This window comes from Haliaeetus albicilla, chromosome 24, assembly GCF_947461875.1.
Source record: "Haliaeetus albicilla chromosome 24, bHalAlb1.1, whole genome shotgun sequence".
Taxonomy (NCBI): domain Eukaryota; kingdom Metazoa; phylum Chordata; class Aves; order Accipitriformes; family Accipitridae; genus Haliaeetus; species Haliaeetus albicilla.
The window spans coordinates 20,849,676-20,875,472 of NC_091506.1; the positions used below are offsets into that span (position 1 = coordinate 20,849,676).

The 25,797-nt window shown below is 58.8% G+C and overlaps 3 protein-coding genes and 1 non-coding gene across 5 annotated transcripts; 1 reads left to right on the plus strand and 3 right to left on the minus strand.

Annotated features, from left to right (window-relative positions):
- Positions 1-2,997: 2,997 nt before the first annotated feature.
- On the minus strand, positions 2,998-7,091 carry LOC138681803 (ciliary microtubule associated protein 1A-like). Of its 2 annotated transcripts, XM_069769718.1 has the most exons (6): positions 6,279-7,091; positions 5,277-5,477; positions 4,954-5,055; positions 4,469-4,590; positions 3,902-4,042; positions 2,998-3,084 (listed from the first exon to the last, which is right to left on the minus strand). In XM_069769718.1, the coding sequence occupies exons 1-6, from the start codon at positions 6,508-6,510 to the stop codon at positions 2,998-3,000; spliced, it is 885 nt and encodes a 294-aa protein (XP_069625819.1). In that variant the 5' UTR covers positions 6,511-7,091. The 2 variants fall into 2 exon arrangements, with proteins under 2 accessions (XP_069625819.1, XP_069625818.1); XM_069769717.1 differs by lacking the exon at positions 2,998-3,084 and having other exon boundaries at positions 3,399-4,042; positions 6,279-7,088.
- Positions 7,092-7,692: 601 nt separating this feature from the next.
- Positions 7,693-7,777, minus strand: LOC138681855 (small nucleolar RNA SNORD45). The gene has a single exon (XR_011322055.1). It is a non-coding gene; the product is annotated as a small nucleolar RNA SNORD45 (small nucleolar RNA).
- A 4,047-nt stretch (positions 7,778-11,824) lies between these two features.
- On the plus strand, positions 11,825-15,549 carry LOC138690848 (PHD finger protein 7-like). The gene is given in 9 exon segments (XM_069811965.1): positions 11,825-12,119; positions 12,453-12,544; positions 12,634-12,735; positions 13,015-13,139; positions 13,372-13,612; positions 13,614-13,744; positions 13,957-14,070; positions 14,223-14,341; positions 14,525-15,549. Coding segments are annotated over 9 exon segments (1,992 nt in total). The 5' UTR covers positions 11,825-12,076.
- Positions 15,550-19,367: 3,818 nt separating this feature from the next.
- LOC138681804 (uncharacterized) lies at positions 19,368-25,520 on the minus strand. The gene is made up of 12 exons (XM_069769719.1): positions 25,147-25,520; positions 24,344-24,405; positions 23,737-23,890; positions 23,225-23,481; positions 22,750-22,835; positions 22,246-22,334; positions 22,037-22,160; positions 21,517-21,640; positions 20,942-21,070; positions 20,488-20,633; positions 20,075-20,200; positions 19,368-19,523 (listed from the first exon to the last, which is right to left on the minus strand). Exons 1-12 carry the CDS (start codon positions 25,511-25,513, stop codon positions 19,457-19,459), a joined length of 1,731 nt encoding a protein of 576 aa, XP_069625820.1. The 5' UTR covers positions 25,514-25,520; the 3' UTR covers positions 19,368-19,456.
- Between the last annotated feature and the right edge of the window lie 277 nt (positions 25,521-25,797).

The window sequence follows — 25,797 nt, forward strand, 5'->3', positions numbered from 1 at the left end:
AAACTAGATGGGACGTCACATGGTATGGAATACACTGTTGGCCAGTTTGGGTCAGGTGCCCTGGCTGGGCATGAGAAGCTGAAAAATCCTTGACTGTAGTCTAAACACTACTGAGCAACAACTGAAAACATCAGTGTTATCAACATTCTTCACATACTGAACTCAAAACGTAGCACTGTACCAGCTACTAGGAAGACAGCTAACTACATCCCAGCTGAAACCAGGACAGTGCATTATGACGCCAGCAGAGAGCTGGTGCAGCTGGGGAGAGAGGAGATGGATTTCCCTTCTTGTCCTGGGGAGCAGTCATCCCCGTTCTCTCCGAGTTGCTCCGGCAGAGCTTGCCGTTACCTGTGCTGGGAATTGTTAGGGTGAATAGCCTGGCTTAGCACTAGAAGCTAAAGGAGTTGAAGCCTCAGGCTGCAAGAGCTGAGCGAGAGTCCACTTTTTGATAAAGCTAATGCTGCTAACCCAGAACTAGCTGAAACTGGCAGATGCGAGCAGAATGAAGACGACCAAGGAAACGATTCCAAGAGAATGAGGGAACTTCAGAAGAATGCCAGCCCAGTGTGGAAGAATTGCTGGAGGTGACTTACTGATATGTCCCCCCGCCTCTCTTAAGGGAAGGTGAACCTCCAGGGTGGAATACAGTGGATATGCAAGGAATCTGTTCCATAATAATTCCCTAAGCAACATAATCTGCAACCTTAGATGGCAGCAACACGAGGGGAGCTTGGTGTGCTGACTCTGAGAAACAACACGGAGGGCGGAGGAGAGCAGAGACACCGCGGCCAGGCTCTGCGAAATCACCGCAGGGATGGGGAACTGGAACCATAGGAACAAGAATGGAAGGTTCCTGCATTGAATCCACTACAGCAAGGAGGCGAAACAATGGGGTTCTGTCAATGCTGTTGTCTTACTTCTGATTTGTAAGTGCCCAGCTCTGGAGTACTGACATGGAACTTTGCTCATTATAATCTCATTATAATAGCAAAACACACCTCTGTCCCAAAAGCTACCTGCCTCTAAGGTGCAACCACCCCTCACTGAGCATGCGCTCTGAATTTTCTCTAGCATAGACCTTTAGAAGTAAAGCGAGGAGATTTTACACCAATCATAATAAAGGTATGTATGACTAGAGTCACTCAAGCTCCACGTAAAAATAAGAAAATAGTATAAAAGGGCTTAAGAGAGGAGGAATGCTGGGGAAGATACCATCGTAGACAAGTCGGGAGGACATCGCTGACTTCTGGGATCAGTCGAGGGGCTGAACATCTCTTCTCCCCTCCACCCCCCCAATGAGATGCCTACTGGGTGAGATTCGGACCCTCATTATACCGAGTACTTCCCCAGGAAACTCTCTGTAGAGTTTTTCCATAATTTAGTGTCCTTGTAGTCGACTGCCTTATTATTTGCACGTGCTTTGCAGACAGTGTACGTATCACCGGCAATCCAAAAGAACCTGTACTCCTGTTGCTTTAATAAACTGTACTATTCATTAAAATCTAGCCGTGATAGCTCGCTGAACGTGACTAAATTGAAAGGACAGTGCACTATTAGTGCATCTGTAATCGTGATAGTTCAATAAATCGAACGTGACCGGACTTAGAGTGCTGAATTGGGCATCACTCAGAATCTAAGCCTGGCCGCCCCCAGCCCCTCTGATATCTGAGGACAAGCTGGAATGCACGGGGGTTTATTTTCTGCCAAACTTTGTTACGCTTTAACGCAACAGTCCCCTTGTCACCATTACTGTGTCACCGTGTCACCATCACTGTGTCACTATCACCGTCGCCGTGTCACCATCACTGTGTCACTGTCACCATCACCATCGCTGTGTCACCATCACCATGCCGTGCAGTCTGATGGAGCGAGCGAGTATTGCTCACGCTTATGAACCCCCCCAGCAGGCAGGATGCCTTGGCATGGGCTGCGTCAAACAGCCGTGCTCCTGGGATGCAGCCGTCACCTTGGGCTGCAGGTTCCTCTCTTGCTGCTCTCCCTGATGATCCGCACCCCGGCTGCGTCCCTCTTCCCGGGCCACTTGCTCTCCCCGGACACCTGCTGCAGCTCTCCCAGCCTGCGCAGGCTTCTGTCCAACTTCCCCAGAGGGGACGGAGCCGTCGTCGTCTGCTGCCGCATCCTGCGACTCTCCTGCTTGGCTTCTCTCATGGAAGCAGAGCGCTGACTCCCGGCGCCGACGTCGTCTCATCACGACGTGCCCGTCTGCAGGCTGCTGCACCGTGCAGCCCTGGCGAGGGCCAGATCCCGCCGGCAGCTGGGCCATGAATCGGCATTTTCCTGGCCACGGTGGCCAACACCTCCTTGCAGTCAGGCATGGTCTTCTGTGCTCCCGCTAACCTCCACCCCTCCTTCTGCGATTTTTGTCTCCTCCATCGGCTCCATTTACTCTGTCTCCATTGATGATTGAGTTGTCCCCTCCCTCTGGCCATTGGCAAGTGGGGCAGCACAGGAGTCTTTCCTGGGCCCTGAGCAAGAACGTGCACTTTTATAAGGTGACCCGGAGGACGCAACCGTCATCATGTCTGTTGGACTCCTTCTCCCCAACTGTCGTCGTTCTGGGGACTCGCCTGTGCTATTCAGCCCATGGCGAGAGGTCACGCCGAGCGGCTGTGTTTCTGGCTGCACCCTGGAGAGAAGCCGCCCGCGTGCACTGAAATTGGGGTGCCGAGGTGGGCTGTGTCCTCGGGGGCAAGCCTGTGCCTGCGGGACGCTCGGCCGTGGGGTGAGAGTGTGTGGGGAAGGGCCGGACTGCTTTCACGGGGCAGCGTTTAGCTGCGGTCAGGTGAAACGGTGCTGTCAGAGCCCTCTGCCTTGCTTGCGCTGTTGATCTCGCTGCTCTCCCCTCGACCTCATCTTGCAATGTCTGGCTGAGGCATAGACACAAAATGGGGACGGCCCATCGTCCTCACCCTCGCGCACCCCCTCTCGCCACAGCTGAAGGTGAACAGACTAGACCTTTGGGGGTATGTCGTTTTATTGCAGAGATGGTAGAGGGGTTGTGTAGAGGGAATGGCGGAGTCCAAAAGTGGGAGCAGGGGCCTGGGGCTTGATCAGCGTCACCTGGAAGGGGAAAAGCGAGAAGAAAAAAAGGTGACCGTGGTGCCTTGTTCACAAGAAGACTTTTGTCTTCGGCGAAGGCCGTCTGGCATAACAAGTTGATGGCCGTGCATTTGCCGTTTGCCGTGCATTGCTGTGTGCGCGCCCGGGCACTTTCAGCTAACTCCCCCTGTGCCAGTGGCACACCTGATGGAAACCTCCTGTGTGATCAGGACATTTCTAAGGGTCTGCTGCTGTTACTGATTGGCATTTCTCCCTTTTTGGAGAGGCATATAAAGGCAAGAGAAAAAAAAAAGAGTTTAGGGGCAGGTAAAATCCATCCCTCGATTGTCTTCAGGAGGCCGCTCAAAGCAAAGAGCTTGTGTTTGACGCAAAATGGAGCGACGTGCCCGCTCCGTCTGGCAGGGCAAGCTCATGGCTGGAGCTGAGCTGGCACTGGCACTTGCTCCAAGTCCAGAGCCCTTCTAGCTCCAGCCAGACTTTGCTAGACACCCCTGCCCTCCCAGCTGATCCCCCCTGCGTGAGAAGGGTCTGCCCTTGGCTCTGCTTGTGCCTTCTGCAGCAGTGTGTCCTCCTGAAGAGCTTGTAATGTGCGAGCATGTGTCACCATTGAGCACCTGAGCTAGTGCAGAGGCAAAGATGTGTTCTTTGGCCTCACTCTGCTCGGCTTTGGGCCAAGGCAAGGGAGCAGGCCTGCTGTCCTGCGGTTTGTCGCTCCAGTAAGGTGGTCTGGAGTTCTGAGAAGCCCCGTTGGAAGGGGGAGATGCTTAAGGGCTGGTTGTTGCAAAGCAGGGGAGGAGATTTGGGCAGGCTGCCTTACCTTTCCCAGGCAGTAGTCTGCCGGTCCTGGCTTCACTGTTTTGTCACCTCCAATTCCACTTTTGCTTCCCATCGTGTACACGGGAGCCCTTTTCCTGTAGGTGTCCACTTCCACCTTGGGGAATGCAGCAGGACCTGGCGTCTGTAAGAGAGGCAGGGAGGTTGTTGGGTACAAAAGGCAGCAAACAAGAACAACAAAAGTTGATTCTTGCCGGGTGCCCACGCGGGCTGCGCTAGTTGAGCTGGCTGGCCAGAGAAGTGGCGTGAGAGGCACGGAGCGATTGGAACAAGGGCCCCTCCTGTTCCCCTGCAGAGGCAGATTTCGCAGAGGAGAGGGAGATTCCCATTACTGCCGATGAGTTTTGCCCCACCAAAACTGTTAGTGTTGGAAAGCGAGGGACTGCGGGTGTCGGCGTTGCTGTTGGCAGCAGGAGAGCCACGGGACCCATGGCTCCTTGGGTTTTGCTGCTGGTGCAGGGAAGTGGGCGTGAAGAGAGGCTGCAGCAGGAGTCAGAGCCCTCCGGCCCTGAGGAGAGCAGCTGCGAGACAGCAGAGAAGCGTAGCTCACCTTGGCGAGGTCTTCAGCAAAGCCGTTGTGCTTACTCTTCCCTTTCATGGAGTAGCAGGGGCTGGCGTGGGTGTAGGCTGTGTTGGGTCCCACCAGCCTGGGCAGGGTGTAGGTGCCAGGACCTGGAAGGGGAATGGGAAGAGAGCGTGTGTGAGTCCGGCAGGGAGAGGAGCAGCGCCTGGGTGGGAGAGAAGCAGCCTGCCAAGCCTGCTGCGAGGAGCTTGAAGGATGTCTCGCCCCTCTCCCAACGCCTCCGTCTTTTGTCACACGTGGCGTGTGTCGGCAGCTCCAAGCCCGAGTTGCCGGTTCTTTTGTGGGATGGGAGAAGCTGGTGCTCCGGGACGTCAAGCAAGCTCGTCAAGAGACTCTTGCGCCCTGCTGTGTAGGCTTTTCGCTAGGCCTGTCAAAAAAGCTGCCCGGCAGGTTTTCCCTGGAGGACACGCGGGCTGGGCTGCAAGCGTGTGTATTTCCCCGAGTTCCCTTACCTGGAGTTTCATTGGTTTTGATGGCCTTGTGCCGGAAGGCCATGGACGGCGCCGGCGCGCATTTGTAGAGGTGTTGGTTGGCCTTGTCGGTGGAGTAGTCACCTAGGGAGAAGCAGAGAAAAGCAGGGAAGCTGGGCTCTCTTCCTCAAGCCAAAGAGGAAAGGTCAGGAGGAGGTGCTCAGCCACGTTTGCCTTCTGCCTGGAAACCTCTGAAGCTCCTTCGGGACGCGAGCTGATGGTTTTGTGCCCCGGTAGCACAGGGCAAAAAGGCAGGCGGTGCTGCTTGTGTCGCCTGGAAGAAGTGCTGGAGAAACGGTACTCACTTGGTCCAGGGGTGACCTCGGTCGTTATCTTGGGAAGTCCGCCCATGTGCTGTGCCGGAGCCACGTACTTCCCGTTCCTGGTGATGGAGGGCTGGACGTAGTACCGAGGGCCCGGAGAGCAACTGTCTGTGCCGGGAGCTTTGGCCCTTTGGAAAGTGTACGCAGGGGCTTTGGTTTTGGTGGGATTGTGAACCAGGTAACCTAGGAAGAAAAGCCTGTGAAAGGACACCTGCCTGCAACTCCATATTTAAAGCTAGTTTCTAAGTGGAGTAGCTGGAGTTGCCGGCCACAAGAATTTCCCTTCCTGTGTGGTTTTTGTCCTCCAAGAATGATACCGGCAGGCCAATACAATGGTACAATGACTTCCGGCAAGAACAGTGTAGGCACTGTGCGATTAATCAGAATACCACCAAAATGCAATTGTTATGAAGTATTAAATCCCCAAACCGTTGCTACGCTAACTTAAAGGAAATGTAAAGATCGCCTCTGTCACGTTTTGCTTTCCCGCAGCCCAGTGGGAAAGAAATTGAAACCTTACTGCTATTATGGGGGAGGAGAAGAAGAAAGTGAAGGAGAAGAAGGTGGTGAAGGAGAAGGTGGTGTTGAAGGAGAAGAAGAGAAGATGAAAATGGGGGAGAAGAATAGGAAGAGAAGATGAAGTAGAATAGGAGAAGATGAAGAAGGAGGAGAAGAAGAGGAGAAGAGAGCAGAGGAGAAGAAGAAGAAGAGAAGAAGCAAAGGATGAGGTGGGAGCAGCAAGTTCGGAGCAAAGACAGAGAAGAAGCTTCCTCCTGTGCTGCTACGGCCACCTCTGTGCTCAGCAGAGTCCGGCAGCTCTTTTCCCGGGCTTTCCCCGGAGCAGCCTGAGCCTTCCTCTGGCCCGCCTGCGTCCTTGCTGCAGCTGAGAGCATGGAGGCTTGGAGCAAGGGGGAACGGAGCCGTGGCTGCTTGTCCCCTGGAGGCAGCGGATGTGGTGCACCCCGCTTGCGACAGTGGTTTTACCTGTTGTCCCGGGGATTGAGTACTTGGGTCCCGGGCTGGTGAACTGGGCCATGATGGGGCCGCGTGGGCGATGAGGTCTCCAGGTGCCCACCCAGGCTCCGTCCACATCGGAGGCAGCTACCGAGCCTACTATAAGAGCAGGAGAGTTGCCGAGGGGCTTCCCTGGCGGAGACCCGGCATGAAACCTCCCCGGGAGGAGCAGCAACGCTTCACCTTTCTCTATCTTCGCCATCGGACTGGGTGCAGATGAGCTTGTCGGCCGCTGCAGCTCTCGGTCGCAGAGCACGGCAAGAGCGAGGGCAGGCAGCGATCGCGCAGGAGAGGTTGTGGTCTCGGCTGCCAGGTGGCCTTGGGGAGAGGCCTCGGCTCGTCACGGAGACGCCCAGTGACGTCATAGAGCTCCGGGCGCCTGTCGTATGGGCTGTTGCATCATACGGCTGACGGGGAGCTGGGGACGTCCAGCTGGCAGGGCCAGACCTTGATGAGGTCTGCACGGCAGAAACACGCAACGAGGGAAAAACTGATGTGATTTCTGTGTTTAATCTGGCAGCCTTGTGTTCTTATACTGTTGGGCTGACCTAATAATGTGAATGTAGCTTTGAACACCTGGAACTTCTTTTTCGTGTCCTATTTTCCAGGCGTCCCTTAATCTACGGTTTTCCTCCTAGGGAGGGTGAGTCGGGCCCGGTGTTAGTCAGCAGAATTTGCTGCTGGGGGCTCTCAGTTAGCGAGGTTTAGGAATACCTCTGTGGTGCCGCTTTGGGGAGTTTCTCCCTGGAAATCGAGGCAAGAGAGCCCTTTCCCAAGGTGCCGAAGAAACCGCGTAGACTTGCGCGTACCTTCTAGGTCATGCAAGTAAAGCGAGATGCCAGCCAGAGATCGGGAGTGTGTTCACATTTCTCCCCGATAAGTCAAATGCCCTATTTTTCATGGGTTTCTCACAGGAATAAGAATCGTGAGCGGGCACAGAAGGGTTTCTGTACCGGGCCTGGCTGGGATACAGGTAATTTTTCTGTCATCGCACCCTGCACGGTGCTGTTTTCAGCATTGACAGCACACCGATGTTTAGCTACTGCTGAGCAGTGCTTATGCAGAACCAAGGTCTTCTCTGTTTCTCACTCTGCTGCCCCAGCGAGCTGGCTGGGAGGGGACACAGCAGAGACAGCTGCCCCGAGCTGACCGAAGGGGTACCACGGATCCACACCACGTAGTGTCACGCTCAGCAAGAAAACCGGGACTGGGGGAGTCTTTCCAAGGCAGCCACTGCACCAAGATGGCTGGGCATCTGCCTGCTGGTGAGAGGTGGTCGGTGGTTGCTGTCACATCAGTTGGCTTCCTTTTTTATTCCCTGCACTTGTTAAACTGTCTTTATCTCGACTCCCTTAGGTCACAGCCTAAGGAAACCGGAGCTTCCTGGGTCTCAGAGTAATTCTAGAGCTCAAGTGGCGACAGACATCAACTCTAGATCACACAGTACATGCCAACGCTCATCACTGACCCAAGAAGACATGCTCCTCCTGTCCTACCCAAGGCTTTCAAGTCCAACACACTTTCTTCCTAAAGCAGGACGCTACCTTATTTACTTGTAACACCATTCCTACGTTCCGTGGGATGGGGCTACAGGTAGGTTACGCAAGCCATCAAGCCACTGTCTGGAAGCACCAGAGCCTTTTGGGTACTGTTTGTCACCATGGTTTGCCTGAGAAGGAAACTAAAACACAGAATAGACGGCGAGAAATTTAACCTGCCATGGAGATAGCTACAGTGAACAAGTACGATTTTGTGCGTTACAAAGCATCATTTTTAAAATTCAACCCTGAGTTTTTCAAGTGTCAACCCTTATTTTTATAATGCAAGCCTCAATGTTAGGGCAAAAAGCATAAATTTAAATTCTGGGGGTGCAAACAGTCATTTTTAAGGTCCAGGCCCACATATATGGAGGACAAAACCTAATTTATTAGTTCCAAGCTCCATCTTTAAGGTTCAGAGACTCATTTTAAGGGCCCAGAGCATCATTTTTAAGCCCCAAAGTCTGATCTGGAAGGACCACAGCCTCATTTGTAGAGTCTAAATCCAAATTTATACAGTCCAAACCCTTATTTTTACTTTCCAAACTCTTAGTTTTGCCTTCCAAAGCCTCATTTTAGTTTCCAAAACCTTCACTTTTAGGGTGCAGAAGCTCAGGGTTAGTTTGCATAGTCTCATTTTCAGGGTCCAAAGCCTCTTTTTTAGGATCCAGACAAGCATTTTTAGGGTGCAAGCTGCATCTGGACTGTCCAAACCCTCATTTGGAGGGTCCAAAGCCCACTTGTAGGGCTCAAAGCCTCAGGCTTAGGGTCCAAAGCTTTGATTCGAGGATTGAAAGACTTCAATTGTAGGGTGCCAACCCTCATTTTAAGGTACAAACTCCTCACTTAGGGCTCAAAGCCTCATTTCCTTAATGTCCGAGGCATATAATGAGCATCCAAAGACCCAGCTGTAGGGTCCAAAGCCCCGTTTTAGGGCCAAAATCCTTGGTTTCAGGCTTTAAAAACGGCCCTTTGGAAATGCTGACTCATATGGGCCCTAGCAATATGAAAGAGGGGGTCTCAGCATGCCCGGGCCCCCACTGCCTGCGGCTGTCTGAACCTCTCCCAGCTCTGGCTGGGAGACAGGAGTCGCCAGGGGGAAGGGGGTACTGGGAGGAGGTACTGGTCCGGCCAACTTGGGAGGGTCCGTACCAGTCCCTGCGCCCTTGTGCTCTCTCTAGTTAGTGCACGACAAGAAGAGGGTGGAAGAAGACCTCTGGCAGAGCCTGCCGTACCTGTGGGACACTCAAGCCACCTTGCCAGAGGTGGCCATCAGGTTCATCGGTGGGCCACAGTCCCCAGGGTCCCTTTTCTGCCAGCCTGGCCCCAGTCCCCACCACCGCATTGGCAGCAAGGTCTTGCCGCATGGCACCCGAGGAACCTGAGCAGGCAGAAGCTGCGGGAGACCTGCGACGGCGAGGAGGGGCTGGTGGGGCAGGGGACGGGGCCTGGGCAGGGTGCCATGGTCTGGAGGGGACTCCTGGGGGTCTCTGCAGGCAGGGGGGGGGTCATGTCTGCTCTGCTTCCTTCTCTTGCAGCCCTTCTGCCCTTGGCAAAAGACCCTGAACTCTCGGTCAGGACTCTCGCAGCGGAGGCCATCTTCATCCCGATAAGAGAGATGCCAAGATCAGGATGGAGCCTGCAGTCACTGTGCTGCTGGCCCCTGCTGAGCCCTGAAGAAGTGAAATCCTCCTCTGGAAAACAGCTGTATTTTAACAAATTATTTTTTTTTAATAAAGCTGGAACAACAAGCCCAGTCCCATGCTGTCCTTCCCACGGAGAACACCCAGAGCGTGCTGAGCAGACAGTGTCATTCCTGGCTTGTGCTGCTGCCTGCAGGACAGCAGACCGGGACCCAGGGTGTCCTTGCGGCAAAGCCCCAGCTGCTCCGCTAGACCACAGAACCCGGAGAGGAGGAGGAGGAGGAGAGAAGCTTTAGCCCAGCCTGCCTCTCCTGAGACATCTCAGCGCACCCGTACTCTGCCAAGTCGGCAAATTGTCGTTTGCCCTGGCATCAAACCCCTCTCTTTTACAGGGGAAGGGTGCTGGTTTGGGCCGGGATAGAGTTAATTTTCTTCACGGTAGCTGGCACGGGGCTATGTTTTGAGTGGGAACAAGGGGTTATACCAGATGTCCCGAGTGGGGACAGCCCAAAACTACATAAGCCAAGTGGGGCAGGAGCAAAACTGCCTCCAGTCACCTCGAGTGGGAATCCGGCAAAGCTGTGGCTGACAGAAAGCTGACAAACCCTGGAGGCAGGAGAAAATGTGGGTCGCATGTGGTGTTCCCCAGGGCTCAGTACTGCGGCCGCTTCTGTTTAATATCTTTATCAACGATCTGCATGAGGGGATGGAGTGCACCCTCAGCAAGTTTGCCGACGACACCGAGTTGGGAGGGAGGGTTGGTCTGCCTGAGGGTAGGAAGGCTCTACAGAGAGATCTGGACAGGCTGGATCGATGGGCCGAGGCCAATTGTACGAGGTTCAACGAGGCCAAGTGCCGGGTCCTGCGCTTTGGTCACAACAACCCCACGCAGCGCTACAGGCTTGGGGAAGAGTGGCTGGAAAGCTGTCCGGCAGAAGAAGACCTGGGGCTGCTGGTTGACAGCCGGCTGAATACGAGCCAGCAGTGTGCCCAGGTGGCCAAGAAGGCCAACGGCATCCTGGCTTGTATCAGAAATAGTGTGGTCAGCATGAGCAGGGAGGTGATTGTTCCCCTGTACTCGGCACTGGTGAGGCCGCACCTCGAGTCCTGTGTTCAGTTTTGGGCCCCTCACTACAGGAAAGACATGGAGATGCTGGAGCGTGTCCAGAGAAGGGCAACCAAGCTGGTGAGGGGCCTGGAGCACAAGTCTTACGAGGAGCGGCTGAGGGAGCTGGGGCTGTTTAGTCTGGAGAAAAGGAGGCTGAGGGGAGACCTTATCGCTCTCTACAACTACCTGAAAGGAGGTTGTAGTGAGGTGGGTGCTGGTCTCTTCCATCAAGTAACTTGCGATAGGACAAGAGGAAACTTGTCCACCGGACAAGCCCACCAGGACTGGACCCCTCGGCTGACCAGACACCTCGGCTGACTGAACCAACGCTGGACAGACCCAGGACCGGTGAAATCTTTCTCTCTTCCTTTTTCTCTCTCTGTCTTCTTCTCTCTTTCCTTTTCCTTTGCCAAAGTCCCTACACCTCATCCGTTTCAAGATAGAAACCGTTGACCAAGTCTGAGACTAAGAGTAGATGCAGCCGCCCCTAGACCCTTCTCTGAGGAGGAGTCTGGAAAGCAAGGGGGTCTGCTCTGAACCTCCTGACTCAACGGCAGGGATCTCCTTATTCCCTCAATTGACGTATATGGTTACACGGTTTACAGAAGTAGTCTTATGCCAGTTCCTGTTGTGAGAAACCCTGCCACCTACTACCACGCCTCCCCAGTTCAGTTGGCTTCTGTCATGAATAAAATCTTTAACCGATCGTTTGGTGTTGCTTCGCCTTAATTTAGCCCGAGAGAATTTCAAATTAAACACGACTCCCTGGTCTGTCCAGTCTGGGTCGTGACAGGCCCTCACTGCTCGCCCCCCAAAATCACGCGCCTATCTAACCGAAATCTCCCTTGCCGCAACTTGAGGCCATTGCCTCTCGTCCTATCTCCGGCCACCTGACAGAAGAGACCAGCACCCACCTCACTACAACCCCCCTTCAGGTAGCTGTAGAGAGCGACAAGGTCTCCCCTCAGCCTCCTCTTCTCTAGACTAAACAGCCCCAGCTCCCTCAGCCGCCCCGGTGACGCCCCGGTGACGTGGGTGCCGAGGGCTCGGGCCCCCGCCTCGGCACTTCGCAGCCACCCCTGTGAGGCGGTGGCCGCCTCAGAGCGGGCGGCAGGTGGCCGAGGGCGTCCCTGCCCGTAGTCGGGGCGCACGCGGGCCAGCGGTGCTGATGTCACAGCGGCCACTGTGACCCGCGGGGGCAAGCCCACAAAAAGGAGCGCTGGGCACAGGCCGCCCGTCAGTGCGACCTGGTGAGGTGAGGAGAGGGCAGGGGAGGGACGGGGCTGGTGCGGGGCTGCCGAGGGAGGAGGGGGGCCCCAGGCCTCGGGGCGCTGGGCCTGTGCTGCAAGCTCACCCGCCTCTGGCTTCTCCCTCGCCCGCGCCCCGCTTCTCCCTCAGAGTCAGCAGAGGAGCATTTGGAGGAGACGCCCGGCGCTGCTGGGACAGGGATTCTCCAAACGCTCACCGTTGACGTGCGCCATGTCCGCAAGGAAGCAGAAGGCCCCCGACTCGATGGAGCAGGGTGAGAGCAAAGTAGCCCTCCCGCGGCGTAGCAGAGGGCTTGTCGGGGCGGCCGGCGTGGGGCCGAGAGCGGTGGCAGGGGGAGGCAGGAGCTCCCCGACCACCCCGGGGCAGGGCCCCTCCTGTCCTCAGCCAGCGGGGCCCAGGCTGGGCAGTGGGCACCTGCTGGGACCCCCGTGCCTGCAATGCCCCCTTCCTCTCCAAGGCCTCCAGCCCTGCCCGTCAGCCAGCTCGGCAGGGGCAGAGCAGGCCCTTGGGGGCAATCCCTCAGGGACGCTTCCCCCGGCCCCGCAGAGGTGCTCATTCCCAGTGGCGTTTGCTCTCTCCCCTCCAGCATGCCTGCTGTGTCGCCGGGCAGAGGCTGACCCGGCTCTCTGCGGGGCCAAACTGGAGAAGCGAGGGCTCTGTGCCCACGTGTTTTGCCTGGTGAGTTACGCCGGGGCTCCCTCCAGCTTGCCGACAGGCAGTCCCTGCCACGCTCTCCTCAGCAGCTCCTCCTCTTTTCTCTGCTGCAGCTTTTTGCCAGCGGGCTTTTTCAGCGAGGGGGCAGGGAAGCAGGACTCATGGGATTTCTCCCCGAGGATATTCGATGTACAATCGCGCAGGCAGCGCAGAAGGTGAGCACCTGACAAGACCGGGGAGATCTGTGCCGGGAGAGGTTTGCGGGACCCTAGCCTGGATCCGAGAAAGAAATCCCAGCCCTTCCGGCCGGCTCTGGGGCAGGAGTCTTGCTCCCAGCAGCTCCACAGAGGCTCCAGCACAGGAGCCTCGTCCGACAGGCGCATCTGCGGGGTGTGACCCAGCAGCGGCCACATCCTGCGCCCTGCCCGGAGGCGTGGGGCTGGCCGCGGCGGCCCTGGGGCTGCCGCTGATGGGGGCTGCTCTGCTCTTTCCAGCACTGCTTCGTCTGTGGCGAGAGCGGGGCCGCCATCTCCTGCCAGGAAACAGGCTGCCACCGCAGCTTCCATCTCCCCTGTGCCGTGGAGGGTGGATGCGTCACCCAATTCTTTGGGCTCTACAGGTAAGGGCAGCTGGCCCCCACAGGGGAGGCTGCTTGCTTTCAATCCTCTTCCTGCCAGCATCAGCCCAACAGGGAAGGAACCCGCAGTGACATTTCAGAACAGCCAGTCTCAGGCATAGCCACAGCCAGACAAGATCTGGGGCTCCTTCACACCTCGTCTCCCCTCCTTGCCGCCACCCGGGGAAGGAGCCAGCGCTTCTCACCTCGCCCATCCCTTTCCTCTTGCCCCCAGGGCCTTCTGCTGGGAGCACCGCCCAGAGCAGGCAGTGGAGGCGGCTCCGGAGGAGAACACCATCTGCCTCATCTGCCTGGACCTTGTGGAGGAGAGAAAGTCCTACGGCACCATGGTGTGCCCAGCGTGCAAACACGCCTGGTTCCACAGGGGCTGCATCCAGGTAGGAGCCGTCCCCTCGCCCCCGGGATTTGCTCACCCCCGGGGCACGGCAGGCGCTCGGCAGCACCAGGGCCTCACTTGTGCCGCTTACGTTTCTCCTCCTGCAGGGACAGGCTATGTGCGCCGGCATTTGCTTCCAGTGCCCACTCTGTAGAGATACGGAGCACTTTCACTCGGAAATGCTCACCATGGGGATCCGAATCCCCTTCAGGTTGGTGTCCTTCTGGCCGGCTCACAAGACAGGAGGCTGCAAGCGCTGTGCCGCCCCAGGGGCTGTCCTTCCTGGCCCTCCGCTGTCCCGCGAGTCTGGGCTTCAGCTTCACGGAGGAGCTGGAAACAGGGCGGGGGGGGGCGAGCAGGGACGCCCTGCATCTCCCTTATGCCGGGGCAGCAGGGGCTCATCCGTTTTCCTTTCTCCATCAGACTGCCATCATGGGAGAACAGGCGTGCATACGCAGAACTAGGCGAGAGGCACAGCCGCTGCGATGCCAGGGAGTGCCTTTGTCCCGGAGGCAGGGAGCAGGCAGAGCAAGAGGGGTAAGTTGCCAAAGCTGCACCCCGGGGCTCTGTACGGGAACCCTGTCTCGCCAAGGGCTCGAGGCGCAAGGACCGAGACCGAGAGCTCGGCCGGACAATCCCGTGCTGCGGTCACTTTGTCCTCACAGCCATGAGCACGTTTGCTTCCCCAGGCCCTGGCAACTGCTCCTGTGCTGCTCCTGCGCTGCCGAGGGCACCCACAGACGCTGCTCCGACTTGAGGAGCAGCACGGCCAGCTGGGAGTGCGACGCGTGTGCTGGCCTGGGCACCGGTAAGAGGCAAAGCACCCGGCTGCCCCTGGGCTGGGGCCAGGGGCCAGGCAAGGCCTGGCAGCGGGAGCCCAGGGTGGGCCTGGCAGAGCCTCTCTGCTCTAGGAGGGCTGGGGGCACCGCTCTGGCCTATCCTGCCCCGGGCCTGGGGGCCGAGCCCTTGACCTTCCTGCTTCCCCTTACAGCCTCCAGTGCCAGCTCAGAGCTCGCCGGCCCCAGCACTGCCAGCCAGGCAGGATCACGGCAATCGCTCAGGTCTCCGGAACCGGAGACCAGCAGCCCCAGCACCACCAGCCAGCTGCCATCAGGGTCCTCCTGCGGCTCCCCACCGTCGGAGACCAGCAGCCCCAGCACTGCCAGCCAGGCAGGATCGGGGCAATCGCTCAGGTCTCCGGCACCGGAGACCAGCAGCCCCAGCACTGCCAGCCAGGCAGGATCGGGGCAATCGCTCAGGTCTCCGGAACCGGAGACCAGCAGCGCCAGCACCGCCAGCCAGGCAGCATCGCGGTCCTGTGGCTCCCCGCCACTTCAGGGCAGCAGCTGCTCCAGCCCCCCTGGGCCCGTGCGGATGCGAGACTGCTCCCGCTTGCAACGCCGGGCCCAACGTCCCTACAGCCGGCCCGGAAGATGCCATGACAGGAGCCGTGCGCCAGCACCAAGTGCTGAGACCAGCACCCCCAGCCAGGCGGCGCCGGGGCCGTCCCACAGCTCCCCGGCACCCGAGACCAGCAGCCCCAGCACCGCCAGCCAGCTGACAGCGGGGTCCTCCTGCAGCTCCCCAGCGCTCGAGAGCAGCAGAAGCTCCAGCCCTCCTGGGCCCGTGCGGATGCGAGACTGCTCCCGCTTGCAACGCCGGGTCCAACACCCCTACAGCCGGCCCAGAAGACACCGTGACAGAAGCCGTGCGCCAGCACCAAGTGCTGAGACCAGCACCCCCAGCCAGGCGGCGCCGGGGCCGTCCCACAGCTCCCCAGCACCCGAGACCAGCAGCCCCAGCACCGCCAGCCAGCTGCCAGCGGGGTCCTCCTGCGGCTCCCCAGCGCTCGAGAGCAGCAGAAGCTCCAGCCCCCCTGGGCCCGCGCGGATGCGAGACCGCTCCCGCTTGCAACGCCGGGCCCAACATCCCTACAGCCGGCCCGGACGCCGCCATGGGACCAGCCGTGCGCCATCCCCGAGCACTGGTCCTGATCCCCCTCCACCCGTACAATAAAGTTGGCCGTTAATCTCTGTGCTGGGACATTCCACGCTCATTCGTCAGCTTCCTCCTCCTCCTCCACCTCTCCCTTTCTTGCGGGGCAGCCTTAGGGGCTGGGCCCAGAGCGTTGTCTTCTCCCTGGCGGTTGGCAGCACCTTCCCCAGACCTCCCTCCTCGCGGGCTGGCCTTGGCCGGCTGCCCCGCGCCATGGCCGTGGGCTTCGGCTCTCTGCCCCCGCCGCCGGGAGGGTGGCCCGGCCCGGCACGGCCCAGTCGGCGCCACTGCCCGTCTCCGGCAATGTGGGCTGTGCCCCCCCCAGCCGGCACGGCCCTCACGGCTCGCCCCCCAAAATCACGCGCCCCGGCCCCAGCGACTTTTGACACGCTTCCACTCTGCCTCCTTCTCGATAAGGCTGTAACCCATTTCCCATCCTCGTTGCCCAGGTTAGTGAGAATTGGGGCAAAGTGGCAAAGCTACTTTTCTTGGAAAGTTGACTTCGGTGTCACGTCTGTCTTTGTGACATGAAGAATTCTGCAGCTTATGTTTCTACAGTAGCCAAAGGCCTTTCCCCGTTCCCCAGCTCCGGGTCCTGTTCTCCAACGTGATTGCTGCTGCACCAACTGAAGGCTTCCTTCTTGCAGAACAAGCCAAGAAATCCTTTTTAAGAGAGACTGCAAACACCTGGTCAGGAACGTGCTCCTCAGAGCTCAGGAGAGCCAGAGCAGTACCTGTTACCGAGGGCTTGAGTCCCGTCATATGCCCTTTAGAGCAAAAAACCCACACGTGCTCTACGGCATCCGTCCTCTCTCCAGCACTGAGGCAGGCATTGAGAAAGCTCGGTCTTGCCCCTGCATCAGCACCTTCATCTCACTCAGAGGTGGGGATACAGCACTGACCTTCCAGCACCAGGAATTGTCAGGTAGGCAGAATGATCCTCCCATCCATCCAGCGCTGCAATAAAGAACGCCTGCTTTCTAAAACTCCAGAATTGAGCCTTAGAGAGTTTCTGAAGGGCCGACTTAACGGTAACAGTCTCAGTTAATCCCAGGAGCCACAGGCCCTGTACCTGCTGCCTCCTCTCCATCAGCTGTTTTCCAGTCTCTTCCACCTCACCCCAGCTCAGATGCTCAGGGCTGACGACCCTCGGGGCAGCCGCAGGAACCGCTCCAACCTTGGTTGTGGGGTTGTCCCTGGGGCTGAGCGCTCGGGCCCAGGGCGGGCGACCACGGAAGGGCCCGTGGGCCGTGAGGAATCCAGGTCCCCCCAGCCCATCCATGCTGGGAGATACCTGCCCCTGCCCCTGCCCCTGGTCCTGGTCTTATCCCTCTCCCTCTCCCTCTCCCTCTCCCTCTCCCTCTCCCTCTCCCTCTCCCTCTCCCCGGCTGCCCCCACCCCATCTCTCCTCCATTTCTCCTCAGGCTGCTCAGCCTCCTGCCCCCTCTATCTGTGACTGACAGCCCGCCTCCGGCTCCGCTGATTGGCTCAGCCGTGGCCAATGGCGCAGCTGTTGCCAGGCCGGCAGGGGCAGCTGAGGCCTCTCCTCACAGAGCTGCCCCCGCCGCTGGCGAAGGTGGACGGATGGATCCACGGAGGGATGTCCGTGACTTTTTCTGGGAATGCTGTCCCGGAGCCCAGCCAGAACTAGGGCCGTGCCTTCCCCACCCCGCTCTTCCCCCGCCTTGTTAGGTCTCCTTGTTGCCACCAGCTGGTTCCCAAGGCTGGGCCTGGTCCGCTCTCCTGGAAGCCAGGGCTGTGGCCTTGGCTTTTCGCCCTGCTCCCTCCCCTCGGCATCCTCAGCTCCGCCACCTCAGGGTCACTGCAGCCAAGGCTGCTGCCGACTTTCACATCCCCAACCAGTTCCTCCTTGTTCACCAGCGCCAGGTCCAGCAGAGCACCTCTCCTTCTGGGTTCCTCCCTCTCCTCTGGGTTCCTCCACCTCCGATTGGGTTCCTCCCTCTCCTTCTGGGTTCCTCCATCTCCTTCTGGGTTCCTCCATCTCCTCTGGGTTCCTCAATCACCAGCGCCAGGTCCAGCAGAGCACCTTTCCTTCTGGGTTCCTCCCTCTCCTCTGCGTTCCTCCATCTCCGATTGGGTTCCTCCCTCTCCTTCTCGGTTCCTCTGTCACCAGCACCAGGTCTAGCAGAGCACCTCTCCTTCTAGGTTCCTCCATCTCCTTCTGGGTTCCTCCATCTTCTGGGTTCCTCCGTCTCCTTCTGGGTTCCTCCGTCTCCTTCTGGGTTCCTCCATCACCAGCACCAGGTCCAGCAGAGCACCTCTCCTTCTGGGTTCCTCCATCTCCTTCTGGGTTCCTCCATCACCAGCACCAGGTCCAGCAGAGCACCTCTCCTTGGTTCCTCCATCTCCTCTGGGTTCCTCAATCACCAGCGCCAGGTCCAGCAGAGCACATCTCCTTCTGGGTTCCTCCCTCTCCTCTGGCTTCCTCCATCTCTGATTGGGTTCCTCCGTCTCCTTCTGGGTTCCTCAATCACCAGCACCAGGTTCAGCAGAGCACCTCTCCTTCTGGGTTCCTCCATCTCCTTCTGGGTTCCTCCATCTCCTTCTGGATTCCTCCATCACCAGTGCCAGGTCCAGCAGAGCACCTCTCCTTCTGGGTTCCTCCATCTCCTTCTGGGTTCCTCCATCACCAGCACCAGGTCCAGCAGAGCACATCTCCTTCTGGGTTCCTCCATCACCAGTGCCAGGTCCAGCAGAGCACCTCTCCTTCTGGGTTCCTCCATCTCCTTCTGGGTTCCTCCATCACCAGCACCAGGTCCAGCAGAGCACCTCTCCTTCTGGGTTCCTCCAACTCCTTCTGGGTTCCTCCATCTCCTTCTGGGTTCCTCCATCACCAGCACCAGGTCCAGCAGAGCACCTCTCCTTCTGGGTTCCTCCATCTCCTTCTGGGTTCCTCCATCACCAGCATCAGGTCCAGCAGAGCACCTCTCCTTCTGGGTTCCTCCAACTCCTTCTGGGTTCCTCCATCTCCTTCTGGGTTCCTCCATCACCAGCATCAGGTCCAGCAGGGCACCTCTCCTTCTGGGTTCCTCCATCTCCTCTGGGTTCCTCCATCTCCTTCTTGGTTCCTCCAGCACCAGCACCAGGTTCAGCAGAGCACCTCTCCTTCTGGGTTCCTCCATCTCCTTCTTGGTTCCTCCATCACATGCCAGGAACTGCACTCTAGAAGCCTCCTAGATTGCCTGAGCCCTGCTGGACCATCCTTCCAGCAGGTACCAGGGTGGTTCAGGTCCCCCATGAGGACCAGGGCCTGTGAACGTGAGGCTTCCTTCTTTACTTGTTTGAAGAAGACTTCGGCTACCTCTTCCTCCTGAACAGGAGGTCTCTAGAAGATCCCTGCTAACACTCCAGCCACCTTGGTCTGTCTGCTGACCCTGACCCACAGGCTGGCTCCTGTCCCACCCCAAGCAGGAGGCAAGTCCACCTCCTCGCCTTCCCGGCCGGTCCTTCCCGACGAGCCCGCATCCCTCCACCGCAGCCCTCCCACGGTGCCATCTACCCAACCACACCTCCGTGGTCACAGCATGGTCACAGCCCTCTAATCCCACGCAGATTCTGGCCCTGCGAGTGGTTCTCCATGCTGCGTGCGGGAGCGTGCGGGCACTTCAGGGAAGCACCAGCTGTGCTGGTTTCCCCGGGAAGGGGGCGAGAGCCTCCTCCATCGTGCTACCTCCGTGTTGGGATGTGCGGGAGAGGGGCTGCACGTGTTTGCGCTGTGGGGTATGCATGGACTTTACTCCCTCCTGCCCCTACGAGCCGTTCTGGGATCACGCACGGGGGGTGTGTAACCCCTTTAGACCATCACCAGGCACAGACCAGTCAGTCCAGCTGGGAACAGCCCCAGAGCCCTTTATTTTGTATTTTTAGGTGGATCTGAGAAGCTGAGAAGCCTCCCAGCCCCTTTTTGCTAACAGCCACTGCTACAGCCGCCGCCTCCGGCACCTTCTCCTCTGCTGCGGTACCAGCATCGCGTGCTAGGGAGGAAGAAAGAAAGCCTGTGACCCTATGGACAGGGAGGTGGCAGAGAAACCCTGCAGGTGTCGCTCAGGCCAGCGGTGATGGGATCTGCTTGCGACGAAGCCTCCAGTTGTCTATGAAGAGGGGGAGGCCCCTGATGCCCAAGGCCCTGAGAAGGTCCCAGGTGCAACTGATGAGCCTGGGGCCGAGTCAAGTGGGGCAGAGACCTTGGGGGTCCCGTACAGGGGTCCCCCTCGGGGCAAGGTGTCTTGGGGCAGGACTCTGCGAGGGAAGGACGTGCTCTCTGGTTTGGAACGGGGAGAGGCAGCCATCAGAGGGATCCCTCTGTCTTCAGCCAGGACTTTCACGTCCCACATGGAAAGCCAATTCTAGGTGCCCAGGCAGCCCCCTTGGCTGCCAGGGAGGTCCAGCCCAAAGGCAGCCTCCAGAACCTGCTTCTGTCTCACCAGGGGTGTCAGAGAAATGCCCTCTTTCCCCCAGGGCTGCCCTCGGTGGAGGGACGGGCCTTGCAGCCGGAGAAGCACCATCCCTCTTTGGAGATAGTTACCAGGGGAGCTGCCTCTGCTGCTCCAGCTTCCGCCGCTTGTTCTCAGTGACGTGCCTGAAGATGGTCCTCCGTTCCTGATGCGGCTCCAGCCTTCTGAGGACCTGGGCCGCTCGTGGGGAAAGGTGGCTGCAACAACAGGGAAACGTCATCCCTCAGCCTCTGCCGGAGACCCCGTCTGCCTCTGCCCTCGCACAGCCCCTGCACCCACCCGGTGCCGCATGTACTCAGCCTTTCACCCTGCGGTGAGCTTTGGGTCTTAGCTGCGGGGGTAACCCAGGTCATCCCCGCGTTAGGAGACATCGGAAGGTGTCCTACGCAACCCCAGGACGCAGGGACGGGGGACGCGGACATCCCTGCGGGGTCACAGCCACTCGAGTGCCCCCGGGCTGCGGCCGGAGCCAGCGCACACTTACTCAGGCTGGAGTCTCTGCAGCTGGGCGGCTGCTGCCATCTCCTCTGCTGGGAGAGGGTTTTCAGCCTTCCTCCACCTCCCGCCGACCTCCTTTCTCCTGGGCTGGGCTGGAGGGTGGGGAGCCCGAATGCCTTCAGTGCCGAGCACCTGCCGAGGAGGAGACGCTCTCAGCAAACCAGACGGCAAACAGAGGTGCCGTTTCCCAGAGGACCTCTCGAAAGGAGCCTGCAGCGGGACCTGGGAGCCGGGAGGCTCAGCACCAGCGTGCCCGTCATCACGGCTGATGGCTGCTTTTGCCCCTCGGGTCCTGCTGCCAATCTCTCCCTCACGGGGATGAGCGGGCAAACCCCTGCCCTGCAGCTGCGTGTCAGTCCCGCTCCCACCCCCCCAGAGACCTGCCGCCCCGACAGAGAGGGCCGCTGCTGCTCTCAGCGGTGTCAATTGCTGCCCCGTACCTGGGGCGGTTGTCGGTCCTCCCCTGCAGACCAGGCCTCCCACGCCGCCCATTCTGCCTTTGCTTGCTGTCGCCGCTCTTCCCACCGGGTCTTCACTCGCTCCCACTCTGCAGACAGCTTCCAGACCTCCTGGAGGGGACAGAATCGCAGCAGCAGGCAGGATTAGTCTCAGCTCCCGGCGGGGCTTCCTTCGGGTCTGACCCGTGTTGGTGCCCCTTGCCTCAGCCGGTCGGTCGGCAGCGCTTTGCCCCTAACAGATCGGGGGCCGTGGAGTCACGCCAGGCTCCTCAACTCACGGCAAACACAGCGGAGTGACCAAAGACCTCCACTGTCAACGACCTAGAAAGGACTTGTACGTTCTCCATAGCCCCTGGCCAGAAGAAAAAGCGTTTCATGACAACCCGGGGGCAACAGCAGGCGGGAAGGGTGTGCAGCACCTTCCTTTTCCTGAAGAAGACCTGACGGAGGTGACGATGAATGCACGCCAAGGAACCCTTTCAGGACGGCTCTCTGCACAAAGAGGCTTTTGCCGAGTCTCGAACAGCACTTTAGTTACAGCAAGGCAGAGCACGTACCTGCAGCGCTCTCCTGCAGCCTTCAGAAGACGGGAGCGCAGCGGTGGGGCTGGCTGGAGGAGCTGGCTTCTGCCTGCTTGCCTCCTTCGTCCTGGGGGAGCTGCCTGGACATGGTGGGAGCAGACTGCAAAGAGACACCAGGAGGAGACGGCATGAGCGTGGGGCAGGTGGGTGCCCCATGCTCTCCGTCTGGTATCAAAGCTCCCCAGGCTGGCAGAAGAAGCGGTGGAGGTCGGACCGTTTCCCATGGCAAGGGGGGGGCCTTTCCTGAGCTCCATCAGATGGATGGGAGAGGACTGCGCCTCAGGTCTGCTGTAGGAGCAAGCAAAGTAACGTGGGGTGTGCTCAACCTCCGCTGCCTTCCCCGCTAAGGGGCCTGTGATAGGGCAAACAAGCTCGTAAAAACCATGGGGCACGTGCTAGGGACCTTCCCGAGTCCTTACAGCCGGAGTCTCCAAAGGGGACGTCTCTCCTACGTGGGCGCAAGGGTCCCTTTCATCCCTTCCCACAAGGGTCTCACCTGGCAGAAGGCTTCTTCTCCGTGTCTTGCTGCCTGGTGCCCGGCCCCTGGTTTGGCAGCGCGGGGAGGGAATACTTCATCCGCCTCTGCAGCAGCTTGTCAGGCGCCTGGCTTCCCTCTGTACCTGGGAAAGGAGAAAGCTCTTCAGAGCAGCCCCGTGGGGAGTGCGTTTGAACCGGGCTCTGGACAGCAGGGACCCCTTCCCGTACCTCTTCTGACGCTGTGCTTTTCTGCAACCTTCTTGTGCCAGGCGGAGAAAGCCTTGGATGCCGATCTGCTGATCACCAGGAACTGAAACCTGGAACGCGAATGATGACACAGGCTTGAAGAACAGTGACCTCCTACCCTCTGCAGCTTGCCAGCACTAATCCTCCCGACTGTCGTGCGAGGCGTCGCATCCCTTTTCCTTTGTGGCCCTGCACAGGTTTTAGTGGCAATCTCCCCCAGCCCGACGCTGCCTCACCATGTGCATTTGGTTCTCGCTGATGGCAATGACAACAGGCTGGGCGTGAGAAACACGATCACGATGCCGGGTCACTCCAGGAGAATACACGCATAGTGCCAGCTCAGCATTAGTTACCCAGAAACCAGTTGCTTCACAATTGATCCCTGACTCGATGCCGAATGTCAAGCCCTGACAACGCGTGCTCCTGAGCAGGAGCTGGGAAGCCGCCCGCTTGGCCGGTCAAGGGCTGCAGAGGAAAAGCACTCACCTCGGGAACGCGTGGGCAGGAGCAGCCTGCATCTCCTGAGAGGCGGTCGCTCCACTGGAGACAGCTGCCCCTGGCATCCACAGCCTCTGCAAAGCGACACAGAGCTGTTAGAAGGTTTCCAAGGCAGTTTCCTCTTGGCTCCCAAAGGAAGCAGACCTGTCTCCCGCTCCAAAAGCAAGCCACTTCTCCAAACCTCTCTGCCAAATCCTCCTCCATCAGCGTTAGCCCTTGCTCTGCTCTGGAGAAGCTGCACAGCCAACACTGAGACCGCGCAATAACACCGCTGGGCTTTTTTGTAGGGCAAGGACCCAGAAGAAACTTTCTTTGCTAATGGAGAAGTCAGCGGGGGCAAGCACGGGGAAAGGTGTTTGACTGTCCTGCCACGTCCAGGCTGGCCAACGGCGACCGGGTTGCTCAGCCTTCCTTAGGCTTCCCAAAGACACGGAAGCAGCCCTCAAAACCTCGAGCAACTTACAGTGTGAAGCAGCGCAATCCGGCTGGCCTTCCTCTCCAGCCCTGTGACGCAGTCAGAATAGAACCGCATGCACAGGAGGTCGTCTTTGCAGGACAGAACACCAATGTCCTTGAAGGCGAAGGAGAGGCGCTGCCCGTTCTTCAGTTGGGAAGAGTACAAGAGGACGGTCTCTTGCACGCAGTCCTTCACCACGTGCTGTGGGAAGGAGGTGGCTTGCGACAGCCGCTTGTAGTTCAGCGGCTTGATCTTGACATTGCCTGCGAGGAGGAGGAACGTGGTCACTGTCACAGCAGGCCAAATTTCCACATAAGATTCATAAAACAAAATGCCAGAGGGAAGGGTGCTCACAGAAACAGCCCTTGGGGAGCAGTTAGTTTTGGGGGAGCTCAAGCCACCCCCTGACCTTTGGAGGCAGTTCTCTACTTCTCCCAGCCCTTCCCAAAGAGCCGAGAGCACACATTCCCCCCCCAGACATGGAGGGGGAAAGCGGAGGGTGGCCGCTGCTTTCTTACCAGGGATAACTACTGTGGGGAACGCGAGCTCCTGCAGACACAACACATCAAGCTCCAGTCGGAAGACGGGTCTTCGAACCACATACACCTCTTCTTTGCCCTGGAATTGCTCTTGGAGCATAGCGAAGGTCCCGAGTCCTGCGACCAGGACACCCTGCCCAGGAAAAAGACAAAAAGGCTGATGAGCGAGTACTTCAGAGATGGGAAAAGTGAAAGCTTAGGAAAAGGCCCGTGTTCTCCATTTGTTTTCTTGCCCTCCTCAAAATATTCGCTAACATCCCTTGGCTAGAGAAGATCCCAGGCAATTCCAGCACAGGGAGGGAATACCCCTGGGACTGATTCCCAGGGATTATCCTTGGCATGGCACCGGCATAATCACCTGCCTCCCCGCTCGGCCTCTCCGCTCTGACCACAGCGAAGGGTGAAGCCCTATCGTGTGCTGAATGCTTTCTCAGACTAGATCTGGACTTGGTTTCTCTCCTGGTTGACCAAGAAGCAGCTCTGGGCACATGGGCTTGTCTCAGTGTGCCGCCACGATGCTCAGGGAGGGCTCGCTTCCCGGGGTCCAGGCCCTCCGGGGCAAAGGGGGACCAAGACGCCAGCCCACCTTGTCCTGCTTCAGCTGTCCCAGGATGTACACAGACACAGCATCCCAAATAGCCACAACCTCTGGAAAGCAAAGGAAAGAGGTGTTGGGCTCCGGGCCAGCCAGCTCACAGCCTCTGGGCAAGCTCCTCGCCCAGGGGTTGACAGATGCCGGCGTCCGCAAACAGCCCAGGCAAACGCGGCCACGGCTGCGGAGCTGGGCTGTGCCCCAATTTCCGACTGCCAGCCTTACTCTGCTCCCGGGGCAGGGCTGGGGTACAAATGGGGATGTGGGAAGGGCTCAGGACCGGGGCTGTGGCCATCTAACCCCCAGAAAGCCTTGGCACCCCAGAGCCCAGGATGTGATCTGCCAGCCTGGTGGCACAAGGGGGTCCCACGGGGAGGACGAGAGGTTCTCCCAAAGGAGACTTTGTTCAAGGGAAAGGGCTGATTTACAGCACAGGCATTTCCAGCCGGCTCGCGAGAGCCTTGTGGGAGGTGTAGCTGTCCCCCCCAGCCCCCGGGATGCAGAAGCCCTTTTCATCCCAGAGCCAGAACCCCACGAGGGGCCAGCTTCCAGGGAAAGCTGGCCCTGCATGGCCCCCCTCGCAAGGGGACGGAGCCATTCCCATGGGAGCCTCGGGGCTCCGGGCAGCACCAGGACCTGGTTGCCACATCGTCCCCCGAGTCCAGTGGGACCCCCAGGCAGGGCTCTCGCAGCAGCCCCCAGCCCTGTCCAGTCACCCCCACAGCCCGGCAGCTGCAGCTTTTTCCAGAGGCCAGCCCCGGTGCGACCCCTCGGGAAGGAATTCCCAAACCCCTTACCCTTGGTGGAGAGCTGCAGGAGCGTGGGGAACAAGCTGCTGAGCTCCAAGCTGATGGCCATGGTGCAGCAGCCCTCCATCGCGCCTGCCGCTTGCCCTCCGCTCAGGGAAAGGGATGCTCTTCGCAGCTCCTCGCCCAGAACTCCTCTCCGACGTGCCCCTGCTGCTCTGCCGGTCACAACGGGGTCCCCCCAGCGCAGCCCCGCTGCCTCCCGATCCCGCTCCTGGCTGTGGAGCAGCTCCGAAGCGCAGCAGTGGGGAGCCCCTGAGCAGTGCCCAGCAGCGCCCAAGCCTCGCCGGGAAGTGCCAGCAGCGCTGGGGAGACCTCCCTGGGATGCGGGGCATCCCCCTGTGACATCAGCCCACATCGTTTGAAGGTGCATGTCGTGGTTTAACCCCAGCCAGCAACTAAGCACCACGCAGCCGCTCACTCACTCCCCCCCCATCCAGTGGGATGGGGGAGAAAATCAGGAAAAGAAGTAAAACTCCTGGGTTGAGATAAGAACGATTTAATAGAACAGAAAAGAAGAGACTAATAATGATAATGATAACACTAATAAAATGACAACAGTAGTAATAAACGGATTGAAATGTACAAATGATGCACAGGGCAATTGCTCACCACCCGCCAACCGACACCCAGCCAGTCCCC